Genomic DNA, 16,789 nt, shown 5'->3' on the forward strand with positions numbered 1-16,789 from the left:
AAATAAAGATGGTGTGCATTATTAATATTCATGTCATTTTCAATGTGTAATAGAATTGTCATATATCATTTTGAAATCACAGCTTTCTTCAAAACTTGACATCCATTCTGGTCCAGAAACTGAAGTAGGCCTACAACACTTTGGAAATTACTCGAATTTTAATAAACACATGCTTTGTGTATATTTTGAGTGATACATCAGTGGGACACCGTGTAGATTGAAGTGCGTTGTCGACGTTTGAAAATTACACGAATCACACGAGGATAGCTCTCTTTTGCATGTAGCCTAGTCAAACCTGCGCATCCCAACGGCGGTAGCACTCGACACAGACAACCAGTGACACGCTTGCAACTTGCAAGCATGTCAATGTATGCAGAGGGGGAGTGGAGAAGACAACTTACTTGTTTTTTCTTGAAAAAGCCGTCTATTGTCCCCTGTCTTTTCCTTTTCTGCATCATTGGCTATATTGCACGAAAAAAGAGGACAGTTTTAAAACTAAAGTAGGCTAAGTCAGGCCAGTTAGAAGAATGACTGGGAACATGCTAGAAGGTAAACTTAGCCTAACTGTCATGAACTAGCCAGGAAACTTGTGTCTGTTAATGGCTTAACCTATGATGCCTGAAAATGTTGCCTTCATGGCAGGCAGTGAATTTTGCTGATCTAAAACAGTGATTAAATTCTACCTTTTCAGCGACTCTTCATTGAAGGCGTCAAGTGGGTATATGCAGCACCACGAACAGCACAACGACCTGTGAGAAATTGTTTGAATGACTGCGCTGAGCTCTCAGCAGTCAGACTCAGCACCAGTGTTGCCAGATCTTCAACTCGAAATAAGCGAACGGCGTCCTGAAAACAAGCCCAAAAGAAGCGGCCGAAGACTAATAAAAAAAAGTCGGCAATTGGCAACCCTGGTCAGCACCGCCGCAGCGCTTTCGGCAGGATGCGCAAGCTGTTGAGGCTATCCTAACCTCACCTGTTGCGCTGGGATTTACAGTGATATGCCTAACGACAGCAACCATTTTTAATTTCCTACAACAGGTGAACGTTTACTATTTTATTACAAAAGTAGATTTTAGTGAGGTTTTGACGGACAAAAGTGGGGGGGATGGAATGGCCTTCCAGTAGAAGTGAGGGGGATGCATCGTACTCATCCCCCCGTAGAATACGCGCCTGAAAAGTTGCATAGTGCCCTTTAAAGTTACCAATCAAAAAGTTACGAATTCAAAAGTTACGAATACGAATTTCTCAAGTGCAGGAAAGGGGACAAAAATACGTCATCGCTGACGTCATCACGTCACAGGCATCACCAGCAGAAGAAAATTCGATCACCCCATCAGCGCGGCCGGTGATACTAGAACATATTTTGACTTTGACCACAGTGCGGACTCTATATTACTCTATATTTACTATACTATCCTATACTATACTAGTAAATATTTACTGGATTGCGTTTATGATTTAAAGTATGACACAACAAGGGGCTTCAGCAGCGGATGAACCTGTAAGTTAAAGATATTTTCCCATTATTTTTTGTGTATGAAATGCGCTGATGAGGTCAGCGATGACATATTTTTGTCCCCTTTCCTGCACTTGAGAAATTCGTATTCGTAACTTTTGAATTCGTAACTTTTTGATTCGTAACTTTTCGATTCGTGTATGTATTTTTTGATGTCGTAACTTTTCGATTCGTATTTTGACAAATATCAAAACACAACCCATTATAAACACAGATGGACTCATTTTTAGAGATTGCACATATTTATTTTATGCTCAACTACAAACAAAGACGCACACATTTCCCAAATATGCACGGATTACTTGCACGGATGCACGTTTCTTTTTGACCGATTTCTTACCCCATAAGAGTAACCCTGAATTCACCTTTTAAGGCGAGACACGGCGGGCAAAAACAGGGATTTTTCATGCAGTGGTCAATTTTTAGATTTTGGGTCAGTCTACTCCTTCAATATGTGTTCTTTCAACCTGCTACAAAGAAAATTGTGAAAACATAAATTAAAATGTTTATTTCATCACATTTTGTTTGCTCGCGGCAGTGCGTTTCGCCCAAATTTACCAAAATGAATTCCCCTATTTAAATCTTTAAATGCCGTTTTTTTCAGTATCAATATCTCAGTCTATGGAGCACCTACTAACACCAAACTTTCCAGTTATACACTTAGCAGTATTCTGAATATATTTACAGAAGGATTTGTTGATAAATCATTCCTGGCCTGATTTATGTGACATAATAAAAAAATATGACGAAAATTTATGTTTTTTAGGCTATGGGCAGTATATTTTGATTTCCTAGGAAATGAAAGCAGATATCCTGAAATCCCTCTGTAATTTTCTTTTCATTTTGTGTGTAAACAAAATGAAAAAAGAATTTTGCACCTGGCTTTATCATATGTTCAGATCTATCTTCCGGAAATATATGCAAATGTGCGCATATTTAATGAGATAATGCCTAATTTGCATACTTAAACATACACATTTCTAAAACTTGTAATACATTTTTTTTCATACTTGTATAAGTAATCAACTGAGGAAGTTTCGTGGTGATATCTATTATTTTAAAATATTACCCTATTCACCTGTAGTCTCGCCTTAAGGTTTCCCTCTCAGAGACCAATCTAAATCATCGAAAATAAAATCCTACTTTTGCAGGAGCTTCCACAAACTTTTGGTCATATTGTTAGGCTAAAGGATGGCTCCCAACTTAATAAATGATGCACATTGATTTTAGATTCAGTTCTCTGTCTTTAATGTAAAGAATGTAGAAAAATGCCTCTTCCCATAGAAAAGCATGTGGTCCTCTGTTTTGTTTGGTCAGTTGGTGATTCTGAACTGGCTGCTGGTTTGTTTTTTGTACCCTGGGATGGGATAGGCTCTCACCTCCTTCAACCCAGAGTTGGGAAAATGGATGTGTAGGTAATTTGTGGACTGAAAATATAAGGAAGATGTTAGGGGAGGAAGTTTTGTGACCCAGATTAATAGAGATTAAGAGATAAATCGTCTTGTTGAGGCTCTTATTCGAGATGTTTGACCGGTCGTACACTAAAATATATATATTTTTTTTCATGTTATACTGTTTAATTATTTACCAAATGACCATGGAAATCAGTAGTGTCTTTGACATCTGACTAAAAACTGCTTCTCTCCATATCTGCCCACTCAAAAATAGTTTTTACATTCATGAATTTACCTTTTTAATGATGCAACCCGACTGCAAAACTCAGCTGATCACAGTTTGTGTGTTGAGTCAAAGGTCACTTGTTGTCTGATGGTGTTTCTCATAAACCGATATTTTATTCGTAACAGAATCATTGAATTATTAAAGTAGCATTACAGCACTGAGTCCTGCTGTGGTCTTTGATGGTTGTGGAATAGAAAACCAATGCTTTCTGGAGGCATAAAGGGGATAATAGTCTGTAATGCGATCATCTGTGATGCAAAATGTTTGAATTTGTTTCATTTTCTCAGACCTGTAGTGAACTCTAGTGTTCATTTGGAAGAACTGCGCTGCATAACACTGACCGACTTTGCTCATTTTTGCAAAGCATTCTTAAATCATTTGTCTTTTTGATGATTTTCCGTGTGGTTGCAGAGTCACTGCTTATTCTGTAATTATTTACATCTTGTTTCAGCCTCCTTTCATCACCGCTGTTGTAAACTGCTAAAGCAAAGAGTTTTTTGTCTTTATAACAACACTAAAACTATTATCAACAAAGCTGTAGTCAAGCAGGGAGTATCAAGTACTGTATATGGGCATGACCAGTCTGCAATTACCCAGTACAATTGTATGTTTTGTGAGACAAAACAAACAAAAACAAGCGGTAAAGAAGCTGTATAAAATAAAAGAGCCTTATTTGAGATCTCAATGGGACGGTGGAGAACAACTTTGGAGACCAATTCAAAGCTAATTGCACAAGTTACTATCAGGTGTAGAATACCTCACCATTTACACATGTGCTTGCCTGTATAACCAGTAATATTTTGTTGTGTCTGTCTGTCTGTTTATTTATTTATAAAATGGAATTTAGTCTGGAAAGATAGTTTAATAACGTATAAGAAAGCCCTTCATAAAGCTAGAACTGCTTATTATTCATCATTGATAGAAGAGAATAAGAACAATCCCAGGTTTCTCTTCAGCGCTGTAGCCAGTCTGACAAAGAGTCCGAGCTCTGCTGAGCCAGGTATTCCTTTAACTCTCAGCAGTGATGATTTCATGAGCTTCTTTATCAATAAAACTGTTTCTATCAGAGAGAAGATTGATGGAGTCCTTCCCACTATCATCAGTGATGTATCATCAAGTACAGCAGCTTTAGAAGTATCTTTAGAACCTGATTTGTATTTAGACGGCTTCTGCCCAGTTGATCTCTCTGAGCTAACGACAGCAATAGTCTCTTCTAAACCATCAACTTGTGTTTTAGACCCAATCCCAACCAGACTGTTTAAGGAGGTTTTTCCATTAATTGACACTTCCATTTTGGATTTGATCAATCTGTCTTTGTTGACAGGATATGTACCTCAGCATTTTAAGGTTGCTGTAATTAAACCTTTACTTAAAAAACCTACTCTTGATTCAGAAGTGTTAGCTAATTATAGACCTATATCCAATCTCTCTTTTATGTCTAAAGTTCTTGAAAAAATAGTTGCAGCTCAGCTTTGTGATCATTAAACAGAAATAATCTGTTTGAAGAGTTTCAGTCAGGATTCAGAGTGCATCATAGCACAGAAACTGCACTGCTGAAAGTTACCAATGATCTCCTCTTAGCCTCTGATAGCGGACTTGTGTCTGTGCTCGTCCTGTTGGATCTCAGTGCTGCATTTGATACGGTCGATCACAGTATTTTATTAAAGAGACTTGAACATGTTATTGGGATTAAAGGAACTGCATTAGGCTGGTTTAAGTCATATTTATCCGATAGATTCCGGTTTGTTCTTGTAAATGAAGAATATTCCTCACACACCAGAGTAAGTCATGGAGTTCCTCAGGGTTCTGTGCTTAGACCGATTCTTTTCACTTTATACATGGTTCCATTAGGTAACATTATTAGACAGCATGGCATAAATTTCCACGCCTCAGGCGTGCTCAAGATGCAATCTGTTGGTTTCCTAAGCTAGGAAATATTTTTTTGAATTGGCTCTGTATGAATGAATTTGATTATTTTGCAATTAATTATGATTACAATGAATTGAACTCCAATTGGCTTGAATTGGATTATATTATTTAAGTGCCTTGAGTTGACATTTGTTGTAATTTAGCGCAATATAAATAAAACTGAATGGAATTGAATTGAATTACAACTTAGTGGGTGTAATACAATGGTCCAACATGTCATTGAAGATGATAATGTTGCATTAGATTGCACAAATTCCCTTCTTAAAGATTATTGTTTTGTTTGTTTTTTGTTAACATTTTTACATTCTAACATCGATTAGTTCCATTGATTTGATAATGATAATTAACATTCAATCAAATGTGGGTGACTTTTTCTTCACAATTCTGAGAGGAATATTTATTTAAAAGGAATTAGCAACAGTAGTTGAAACATCTGCTTAATCAACCACGACATGAAAGCCAATGAAAAATATGTTATTATATACATCATATAAATATTACGCGTAGTCACGGAGAAGGCCGTTATACTTCTGTGACGAGGCTGGACAGGACCAGTTTGGGAATTGTTATTTATTTATTTATTTGATTTTTTTTAACTTCCTTCCTTTTTTTTTTACATTACACATGAAACATTTCAATATTATACGCCAGGGGATAAAAGAGGTCACAATAAAATATTCAAGTGTTCACAGATATCAACAGTCTTAATCGCTTTCTGGTTGTTTGAGTATTTAATGGAGGTCATGTACTGCCTGAGCTCACCGAGAAAGGCAAGAAAATATGTTTTTTTTTCATGATTTTACATTTATGGATATGAAATTTTGTCATTAAAATGATGAGGTTGATAATAAAAGTTATATGTTGGCTTTTTCTTTGTTTTTTTTTATGTCAGGGAGCCCAGACAATACACTCCTCCAAGATAAATTAAACTCATTATCAATGTTGTTAGCGATGAAGTTACAGATATCACTCCACAGTCTTTAGACAATAATAAATAATAAAGTGCCAAAATAAATGGGAAACAGTTTCAGTCTGTATAGAACAGAAAGTACATTTCACATCAATGTCTTTTTTGAATTTTTGAATCTTTTAACCTTGTAGCACCCAAGCATATGAATAATCATTGAAAAAAAATCCTTTTGGCTCTTCTTGCATCTTTTTGGGTGGGAATAAACCAATATTTTTTTAATTTTTGGAATTGGGCTATTTTTGATCATTTTAGGCAATGTTGCATATTTGCAACTGTGGGCTTTCCTGATTAATTTTGTTCACAAAACCAAGTCAAAGTTCACCAGTAACTGCTGCTACCACAATAAAATGTATATAACAGACCTTTATTGAATATTCTTAATACAAAGTGCGGAACGCAACCATCATAAACTTTCCATTCAACAACAAATCAAACGGATTTCACAGATCTTTGCTGTGAAAAAGTGAAGCACATATAAAAAAAAATTACACTTAAATGTAAATAATGTATGTAAATTTAAAAAATCAAATAATGTAATGTAAATAAAAATATAATGTAAATAAATAATGTAAATAAATAAAAAGCTTGTTGCATATGTGCAACTGTGGGTGCTACAAGGTTAACAATATGATCATTGGATGGATAAAATCTATGAATTAAATAAATGAAACTTCTCTGACCCAGTTTGGGAATTAAATCCGGCAACAGAGGTCTCAGTTTCGCGGTCGAGCTGTCAAACCGGGCACGTCCATGCGTGGCAAAACTGACCAATCACTGCGTTTTAAAAGTCTCATTCTGTGTCCACCAACCAATCAGGGCGCGTTTAATCCAACCGGAAACTAAAACGACTTTGGCTCCGCCCCCAAGAAATGTGAAATCATGAGAGTTAATTATTACCAAAATGTTAGATTTGTTCTGTTATTCTTATAGACAACATGACCATTGAACAGTGACCGGTGTTATAGGTTTCAAATATACAAATCTTTAAAAATGTTAGTAAAAAAATTAGTACTACTTTTAAGCACTCTATCTTTCTCTCTCTCTCTCTCTTCATTTATTATTTAAACTACTTATGTATGTATTTATTGTGATATGCTTATTTGTTCCTCATTATTATTAATGATACTTGTCATGTTTTTGCACTGTTTCTGTATCTTGTAAAGCAAAATAAAGTTGTATTTAAAAAAAACTTTAAAAAAAACTACTTTTAAGCATGAGAAAAAAAACCCAACAACACATGGATTAGCTTCACAAATGTGATATATTAGTGTGTTAATGTCATTTTTAAAAAAATATTATTTAAACAAAAAGGTAGCACCCATACCCAACGCGAGGGAGAGATGAGCCAGACAGTAGTCTGCCCCTCATCTTCCCCCCAGGAGGCTCTGCTTCCCAGCCTCCTTTGTTCAGTCTAGCCGGTGGGCTGAGCTAGCCGAACACTGTGTGGAAACAGAGCACAGCAAGAAAAGGCTGGAAGAAACAAGCAAACAAAAAAAAAAGGAGTTTGGACTGAGACTCGTTTCACTTGTAAACTGTGACCCGGTGTTGCTGATGCTGCGCGCCGTTCCGGACACCGTACCGTTCGGGCTTGTGCGCCAGTGGTTCGGCATTTTTGGGGCAAACCGTGCGCCACCAGTGATCTTCTCTCTTCTCTGGTAGCCGCTTCCGCTAACATCCTGAGAAATGAGCCGGGCAGGCTAAGTGCTAAGCCGACACCGGTCCTCTGCTGACTCTGTGTGCTGTTTGTTGTCATCATCCGGTGATCCACGCTGACTCTCCCTTTCAGTTTTCCGCTCAGCATCCATATTTGCATCCCAGGGAGTGGCATCCACTAATCCCCCTTTTCCCTGGCAAGGACCCTGGAAGTTGGCCGCTTTTTTTTCCCACACAGGAAGGTGAGTGTTTTCCCCGCATGTATGTTTGCTTTTGTGGCTTTTTTGTTGTTGTTGGACGTCTTTAGGATGGAAGTGAAGGGCAGTCTGGACCACGTTGCCGCAGTAGCTACAACAATAGATCAAACCGGCGTTGGGTTACATTTCTGTTGAGGTGCGCATAATCATCCCAACGCATCCATCCCTGTTCTCATTGAAATCGGGTGTCGGTCGCAACATAAATGCAGGCCTTTATGCAGAGAAAAACCATAGCTGTCGACACACAGGGCCCTGTTTTTTTTCCCCACTTGTCTAAGACTCATCAGTTTAGACAGGTTTGAGTTTTATTGATTGCTCTGAAGATGACTTTTTTTTTCTACATGGGTTTACATAAAAAGGAAAATTGATTCTTGATGCCCAATATCTAATTATTTTCATTCTCAATGCCAAATTGTTTTCTTTAAAAGCCAGATGTGTGTTGCTAGCTGTAACAGCATTATATCTTCTTGATAAGCACTGATTTGTAGGCCATGCTCCACTTGGGCAGTGGCCTACATTTGGCTCTCAGTCATACTTATGACGTTGCTAAGATTGATAAGTTGACAATGAAAGAATATTTGAACCAGTCGTATGTTATTGATTGACACATGTAATGATAGAAATAATGGTAGCCTTAAAGTAACCATACTTTGTGTTGTGCAGATTGGCTCAGCAGTGGTAATGACTAACCTAAAACATTACTTTAGCTATAGAATGGTTGTTGCTACTTGTGAGCGTATTCCTAACCAGAAATGATTGCACGATTGACTGTTTTTTGGGTGCCTCCATCACTCCTACAAACTTCCTGTGGTTAAATGTCAGCTAAGCCCTGTGGGAGAAGCAGACATGTGAAGGGACGTCAGGACACCAGACATTTCATTTTACTTATGGGCCAATATGGCCACGAGTTCTTTGAGTTTTTCTATCAAAGACTGAGCTTCCAATCTAGATCGCTGGACTTTCACAAAAAGTCAAAGAAGCTTTAAAAATAATAGTCAAAACCCTCAAATGTATCTACATCTGGCGCCCCCATCCCATGATGTCACCCTGAGACAGCGGTGGAGCAGTGATTTTAAATGTGGGGGTGTGTTCCAGGGGGGGGCACATGAGCGCCACATGAAGCCCAGAGACACGACGCTGAAGTTGGCATCCAATTCTCGAATTAAATGGATGGGCATAAAGGGCCATTTCACTGCATTTTGATCACCCTAAACTAGGTCCTGTATGGAAACTACAACTGTTACACTGCTCAAATCTGGATGGAATTATTCTAAAGAGGCTATAGATTCCTTAAAACCTTGTTTGGGATTTGTGAAATCTTTTTCTGATTTGTAAAAATGCAGAACAGGGCCATTTTACTGCTTTTTTTTTTGCATTTTGATCGCCCTAAACTAGGTCCTGTATGGAAACTACAATAGTTAGACTGCTCAAATCTGGATGGAATTATTCTAAAGAGGCTATAGATTCATTAAAACCTTGTTTGGGATTTGTGAAACCTTTTTCTGATTTGTGAAAATGCAGAACAGGGCCATTTCAATGCAATTTTTTTGCATTTTGATCGCCCTAAACTAGATCCTGTATGGAAACTACAATAGTTGCACTGCTAAAATCTGGATAGAAGTATTCTAAAGATGGTACAGGGTCTTTAAAACACATCTTATGATTTGTTGGTCATTGAAAATTCAAAAAGGTGAAATCATCCTACTGTAAAAGTGGGGGTGTCGAAACACCCCCATCCCCCACGGGTGCGACGCCCATGCCCTGAGATTATTTTATTTGTCAATTCACTATAAGTACGGGACATGCGGGAGAATGGGAATGCTGTTTCTCTCTTACTAATTATCTCTCAATTAAGGAAAATAAATATCGGGCCTGGACGATCACAGTTGTTTGAAACTCTTTTAGAAAATGCTGAACTCTGTCCTAACAAGCATCAGGTCATCATTCCTGATTGTTTTTTTTAATTCCCATTTAAATTCTAGGAGAACATTTTTAATACGACGTGAACTGGCACAAAGGACACCATTCACTATGACCTCAGTTATATTCATTCGGTGGAGACGACACCTTTCTGAAATTCAGTGTTGTATAAAGTACTGAAATCTCACACTCAAGTAAAATATAGGTACCCCTCCAAAATATGACTTTGGTAAAAGTCCAAGTCACTGACTGAAATGTTACTTGAGTTAAAGTCTTAAAGTTTCCGAAACGTCTTGTACTTAAGTATGAGAATTACTGTAAAAATAGATGTACTTAAGTAATGTAATGAAAAGTATAAGTAAAAAGTAAACCAGGCAAATGCAGTTTGAATGATATTTTTTATATTTTGGTAAACTTTGAAGGTCAAATACACTTAAAATCTACACACAACCAAGTGCAGGCAACATTTAGACAGAAAATACAAACTTTGTGAACCTTTAAGTTTTTCTTCTTCATGTAAGGTCAGTGCTGAAAATGAGGCGTACATCACACCATTAAGAAAAAAATGAAACAAAAGAGGCTGCTACTGTTATTGCCATCATTATAAACAAAATTTAAAGAAAACTGCAGCTTATCTGGCATCTGAAGAGGGAGTCCAGTTTGAAACCCCTTTTGTAAACCTTTCTAAAAAATAAATAAAATAACTCAGTACAGAAAATGCGGCCAACATCACCAAGAAAAAAAGCTGTTATGATTACTGTACTTCACAAGCTATAGGAGGTGCACACACAACCGCTCATTATACAAAAGAAAAACAGAATTGGGAGGGAACTGAAGCTTATCTGGCATCTGAAGAGGAAGAGCTTTTTTGTAAAACTACCTTAAAACCTAAAAATGGGAGTTTCTGTAAGATAGAATTTCCACGTCTTTGGGCAGGCAGAACATGCATGGGGTCAAAACACTGTTGCCTTTTCTCTCTCTCTCTCTCTCTCTTTTTTTTGTAACGAGTAACTAAACCGAACAATGAAAATGTATCGGAGTAAAAGTATGCAATTAAGTTCGGAAATATAGTGAAGTAAAAGTGAAAGTTGTCAAAAAATGTTAAACTCTTGGGTCTTGGATTTGAATGAGACCGCACAGGTGTCGTCGATGAAGTGCTAATGTCTCATTTGCTCGACAGACTCGGAGGAACGATGACACGCAGGAGGTGGATGCCTCGGTCTGTTCGTTTGCCTCCTCCTGCTGTTAATCGTCGCTGTGTTTACAGCTACCCTTATGCCTTCTTTTCCCATTCCCAGAGCTAAACATGGAGACCAACAGCCTGCGTTCCCTCATCTAGTTCCCGATCCACAAGCCTTCGTCACCCAGGGAGGAGCTCTCAGGTTCCCCGGCTGTCTCCCTGCTACTGTAGGATGAATATGCTCAAGTCCAGTGGACTGAAAATCCCTGGCCGTGGGCCCAAGCATTCCAGCCCAGTGGGAAGGATCTCAGCGGGTGGAACGTCCAGCCCCGTTGCCCCTAAAGACTGTAAGTCACTTCCTTCTTCTGACCCGTGGTTGTTTGTTCTCATCAGCGGAAGTGGCTGAGACGGTTTATTTGTCTTCAGGACTCAGTGGAGCACAGCTGTATTACATTAAATGCTCATGGTTTTGAAAGAGGGCTCTCTGGTTCCAAAAAGCATGGAAGGAAACACGTTTGCCTTGTCCTAAACCTCATCTTCCAGCAGTGCTGGCTGCTGACTTTTAAAACAGGGGAAGCCCATATTCAGGTTTGTAGTGGCTCGTGCCATCCCAAAGCAGAAGATAGCAAAGTTAAAAAGAATTAGTTATAACATAGCTGTGTCTAGTATGACAAGTATGCCCAGCAAATACACAGAAAGAAGGTATAGACTTTGAAGATTCACACAGCAAGGCCAAAATCAAGTGTGATGGAATCTAAGGCCTGTAAATGGCTGGATCTGAATCTGTGGAGCATTTTTCCCCGTCATAATGAATACTTAGAGTTTGATGGTGGTGGTAAGTATTCTTAAAAAAGGTAACATTTGTGAATGGGCAGCATGAATTCTGGAAAGAAACAACTAAAAGTATTACAGCACTTTCACAGACAACCAGTCTCTTTCGTATCCGCTTTGGGACTGAAGTTCCAGCGTGCTTCTCCCGCTTCAAAATTCGGCTGCCACAACATCTCTCATGATGGACAAACACTAACTCCCATAATCACGACACAGCCCCTCATATTGACACGCCCACGTCTAATCTACCCCCAGAGACGCCGAGCAGCCTTAGAAGTGATGAGTTTTTGTCGATTTAGCCAATGATGACCTAGAATTGTAGAAAGAAACTTGACTCTCCTGAAGCCGGGCAGCCCTCGGCTCGGAAGCCCGGCTGTTAGTGGCGGCTTCATAACATGATTTCCTCAGTGAACGGTGGCGATTTCAGAACAAATCACTTCATTAAGCTACAGGACAACATGTTGTAGTTATGAAAGTAAATGCAGTATTGGGCATATCTTGTGTTTTGTGAATAACTGTTTTATCGTCAATTTAACATTGAAGATGTAGCAATTTCGCCAGAGAATGGGAGAGGCTGCCCGGCTTCCCGTGTTGTCTCTGAATAGCCGCGGCTGTCTTCCAGTGTACCTAAGTTTTCCAAAGCAACTCCCTTCTTGTGGTCATCTTTATGCATATAGATCATAATGAATACTGGAATACTTTTTACGTTCTTCATCTCTTGTGTTGTGATTGTTTTAGAAACACTGCACTACTATTTTGTATGAACGAGTCACGAAATAACTCAGTGAAATGTGAGAATTTGAACCCGATTCTGCTGTTCCCTCGGCCAGTCTTGGCGTTCTGGCGTCTTTTGCTTCAGTATAGCTGTTTGTTTTATGATCACAGCTGTACCTTTTGTTTTCATTCTCAGCAGTTTCCTTGACTCTCTTCTGCATCTGCAACAGCTGTTTGTAGAGAATACTTTACTAAAAGCAGGGCCGGCCCAAGCCTTTATAGGGCCTTAAGCAGAATTTCATTTGGGGCCCCCCTACCATCACCTCAGCTCCAGATGCCTCATTATTCCACAGGCTACACTGTTATATGTGTAACGGACCCACAATCATTAGCATTATTTGTAATCATCTTACATTATACAGGTGTCATTCTTGTTTTTAACCTTAAAGGGACAGCAAACTCATAAATACGGTTTAATTAACTTCTACATAAAGAGTGATGTATAAGTATGGCTCATTAATTTAACTATTTGAAAGTAGCATCAGCAGGCTGGAGACTGCATTTATAGTAAACACGTTAAATAGTTTAATTTCTTTCAGATGTGCAATGGTGTGCAAAATGTTCAAAATACAAAATAGAATCAAATGACATTCACATTATCTTACAGAAAAATAAAGTTGTAATCAAAATTAAATACTTAAATAATAAATACAATACTTAAATAATTTTGCCCAACAGTGGCAGCAGCCAACAGGAGGCATAAATTAACCTAGTATTAGTATTTTGTCAAAATTATTATTATTTTTTTTCTGGTGTAATACAATTTTGTTTAAATTATTCAATGTTATTTTAATTTCATGTATATATTTACTTTTTTATCACAATGTCTCGGTGCTCTCTGGGGCCCCCTGGTGGCGTGGGGGCCCTAAGCGACCGCGTAGTTGGCATATGCCTTGGGCCGGCTCTGACTAAAAGCATTAGAGCCATCACAGACGTGTGTCAGAGTGTCATGTCTAACCCCTGTTTGGTTTTTGAAGCTCCCTGTGACTCGCAAACAGGACTTTTTGTCTTCTTTATGGACACATTATTTATCGATCTAACTTCCCCTACTGTTTTGATATAATTTCTTTTTGGTTTTTTTTTGGGGGGGGGGGGGGGGGGGCTTTTTATGCCTTTATTAGATAGGACAGTGTAGAGAGACAGGAAGCAAGGGGCAGAGAGAGGGGGAACAACACGCAGCAAAGGGCCGTCCCATGCAGGACTCGAACTCGGACTATAGCCTCTTGTTTTTTTTTTTTAGTTTAAACTATTTTTATTGATTTTCCACAATGAATTATCGAACAGACACACAGACAGCAATAACAATAATGAAATAAAATAAGTAATAGATAAGTACATTCAGATATCTTAAGAAATATACATATACAGTATATATTTAAAAAGGTAAATAAAATAAATAAATGTGTAATAACAATAATAACAATAGTAGTAATAATAATGATAATAAGGGTAAAATACAATAAAGTAAGATTAATTAAAAGATAAAATAAAATAAATAAATGAATAAGTAAATAAATAAAATAAAGTAAAGTAAATAATAATAATAATAGTTTGAAGAGGGAAACATATATTTAAACATATTTTTATTATGATTTTTCATTGATTTAAACATTGACATTTAAACATGAACATTATATCCCCATCTGGCAATAATAATAATAATAATAAAGTAAATAAATAAAATAGAATAAAAAAAAATAAACAGATAAATATAGAATAAAACCAACAAAATGATACTAATGTAGATAAATAATAATTAATAAAACAAAATTACATTCCAATAGGGTCACAGCAGTGCACAAATTGCAGAACTTGTACAGTTAATCACAATTCAAGGTTGTGAGTTTCCAGAAAGTCCACACTGGAAAAAATGCCCCTCCAAAAATAAGTAAGAAAAACAACAAATACGAGACGTTTTTGCTTGAAACAAGCAAAAAAATCTGCCAATGGAACTAGTGAAAATCGGCTTGTCAAGATTTCTTGAATTAAGATGTGATATTTAGGACTTTTGAGATAAAAGTGATCTTGAAATTAACTTAAAAACCTCTTCAAATGTCAAAAAAAGCTTGTTTCATGTGAAATATGACTCAAAACAATTTGTTTTCAAGACTTTTTCACTTAACAAGATATTCAAGATGTATTGTATTAAAACAAGTCCCTATATCTGGCTGAAATGGTACTTGTTAGGCAGTTGTGTCTTATATTAAGTGTAATGAGATATTTGGACTAGAAATGAGACAAATGTCTTTGGTAAGACTGTCCACATTCCAATAGAAGGTGTGTCAATACTTTTCCACAATAATGCAATTTTCCTCCTGGCTTGTAAGAGTCCAAAGTCAATGAGCAGTGACTGCTGCTGAGACACCACAAAGTTCTCTGAGTATATTCCCAGTAAACATATTTTGGCTGACTGTAGCCTCTTGTACATGGGGCGCCTGCTGTACCCACTACGCCACAGACCGCCCCTTGATATAATTTCAAGCAGCAATCAGCATTGGTTCATGCATCCAAATAACGTAGAGCAACATTTGCAAGTGCTATTCGCATTGGTTTTTATTAAAGGCATTTATCAACATTGTTTTAAACAGCAGTTGTGAATGTAGTGCCATGTGCTGCATAGCGTTGGGTGGTTGTTGGTTTTACACTATGTAGCTATGCATTCATATAGAAAATGTGGTTTTTTCGTCCTCTGCTCTTCTGATCTGCCATGAGAATTGAACGAAAGAACAAGATTCCAAACCCAAGGCGATGAGATTTTTCTCGTAGCGTGGTTAGGGATGGGAATTGATAAGATTTTTACGATTCCAATTCCATTTTCGATTCTGCTTAACGATTCGGTTCTTTATCGGTTCCCTTATCGATTCTCATTTGGAGAAAAAGGACAACAAACCGGTCGATTAGCATCAACTTTGTTTAGTTTAGAAGTAACACGAATCATGACCTTACAAACCCAACAACGGTGAGGTCCACATTGGTCTATCCTGGCCTGGGTAATTTAACTCTTCCTGCTCTGGTGAAAGGAGAAGCTGGAGGTAGAGGTGAACTGGGGGTAGTACCACCAGCCTCTGGCTCTGAGCCAGTCAGGCTCTGTCTCTCATGATTTCATCTAAATGTAATGCCTGAGAAGGCTTTCATTTAACCTTAACCGTTACTAACAGCAGCTTTTACAATGAGGCAAATGGTGCTAACATGATAGGCAGTGTTTGTTAGTTAGTTAGTTACCTGCAGTGTTAGCCGAGGACATGCTAACGTTGCTAACGTTGCTGGGTTCAGATTCACCAACGTTAGTCCGGAGCAGATCGAAAACGCGACATTCATTCATAGTTATTGCATGTTGGTAGTATTTCCTCCCTTTGGTGAAATATTCACTTTGAAAGTTGCCCTGTTGTCGTCTTTTTTAGGGATGTGTAACCAAACTTTCGAGCGTTTGTACCGCTTGGGCGCCATGTTTACTGCTGGCTGCTGGCTGCACTGGACTCGCCACGCAACGTTGCGTGGTGACGTCATTCGCGCCCACTGGAATCGATAAGGGAATCATTTGCAAAATCGCCAAACGATTCCAAGGAATTGAAACACTGGGAACCGGTTCTCAACAACAACCGGTTTTCGATTCCCATCCCTATAGATCATCATTAATTTGTTTATTCATTCATTTTTCATGCCTGGTCCTTCCAGTTCAGGGGCTGCAGGAGATCATCGTTAGCTTCTGCATAATTGGATATTTGGCCCCAAAACAGACGAAGGATGTCTAAAAGGCAAAGTACAAGATCCCAAATAAAGATCACATTACTTTCGGTTGTGTGTACACATACGGCTAACATTTTTGGCCAGTCAGCGAAGATTATTGCAAATCGGTGTTGTGTTTCCAGCAGCTACGTCTCCAAATGCTGTTAGACGTGCCATTTTTTTTTCAGGTTTTGGGAGAGGAGGTGTCTTATTTGAGACTGCCATGTGTTTTGGGCTCGGAGGAACAAATTGGTTGGACCATCGTCCAATGGCAATGGAATTAAACTATTGACTTAAAGGGATAGTTCGCCTCTTTTGACATGAAGCTGTATGACATCCCATATCAGCAACAT

The 16,789-nt window shown here is 38.1% G+C and overlaps 1 protein-coding gene across 3 annotated transcripts in view; it reads left to right on the forward strand.

Annotated features, from left to right (window-relative positions):
- Positions 1–7,489: 7,489 nt before the first annotated feature.
- The window catches only part of clip2 (CAP-GLY domain containing linker protein 2), a 73,057-nt gene continuing 63,757 nt past the window's right edge, over positions 7,490–16,789 (forward strand). For 2 of the 3 annotated variants that reach the window (XM_075487410.1, XM_075487411.1), the window contains exons 1-2: positions 7,491–7,990; positions 11,224–11,452. In XM_075487410.1, coding sequence (XP_075343525.1) covers positions 11,338–11,452 — 115 coding nt within the window. In that variant the 5' untranslated portion in view covers positions 7,491–7,990; positions 11,224–11,337. Of the gene's footprint in view, positions 7,991–11,223; positions 11,453–16,789 lie in introns of all 3 variants that reach the window. The other variant, XM_075487409.1, reaches the window with a different exon arrangement.

Source organism: Odontesthes bonariensis, chromosome 16 (genome assembly GCF_027942865.1).
Source record: "Odontesthes bonariensis isolate fOdoBon6 chromosome 16, fOdoBon6.hap1, whole genome shotgun sequence".
Taxonomy (NCBI): domain Eukaryota; kingdom Metazoa; phylum Chordata; class Actinopteri; order Atheriniformes; family Atherinopsidae; genus Odontesthes; species Odontesthes bonariensis.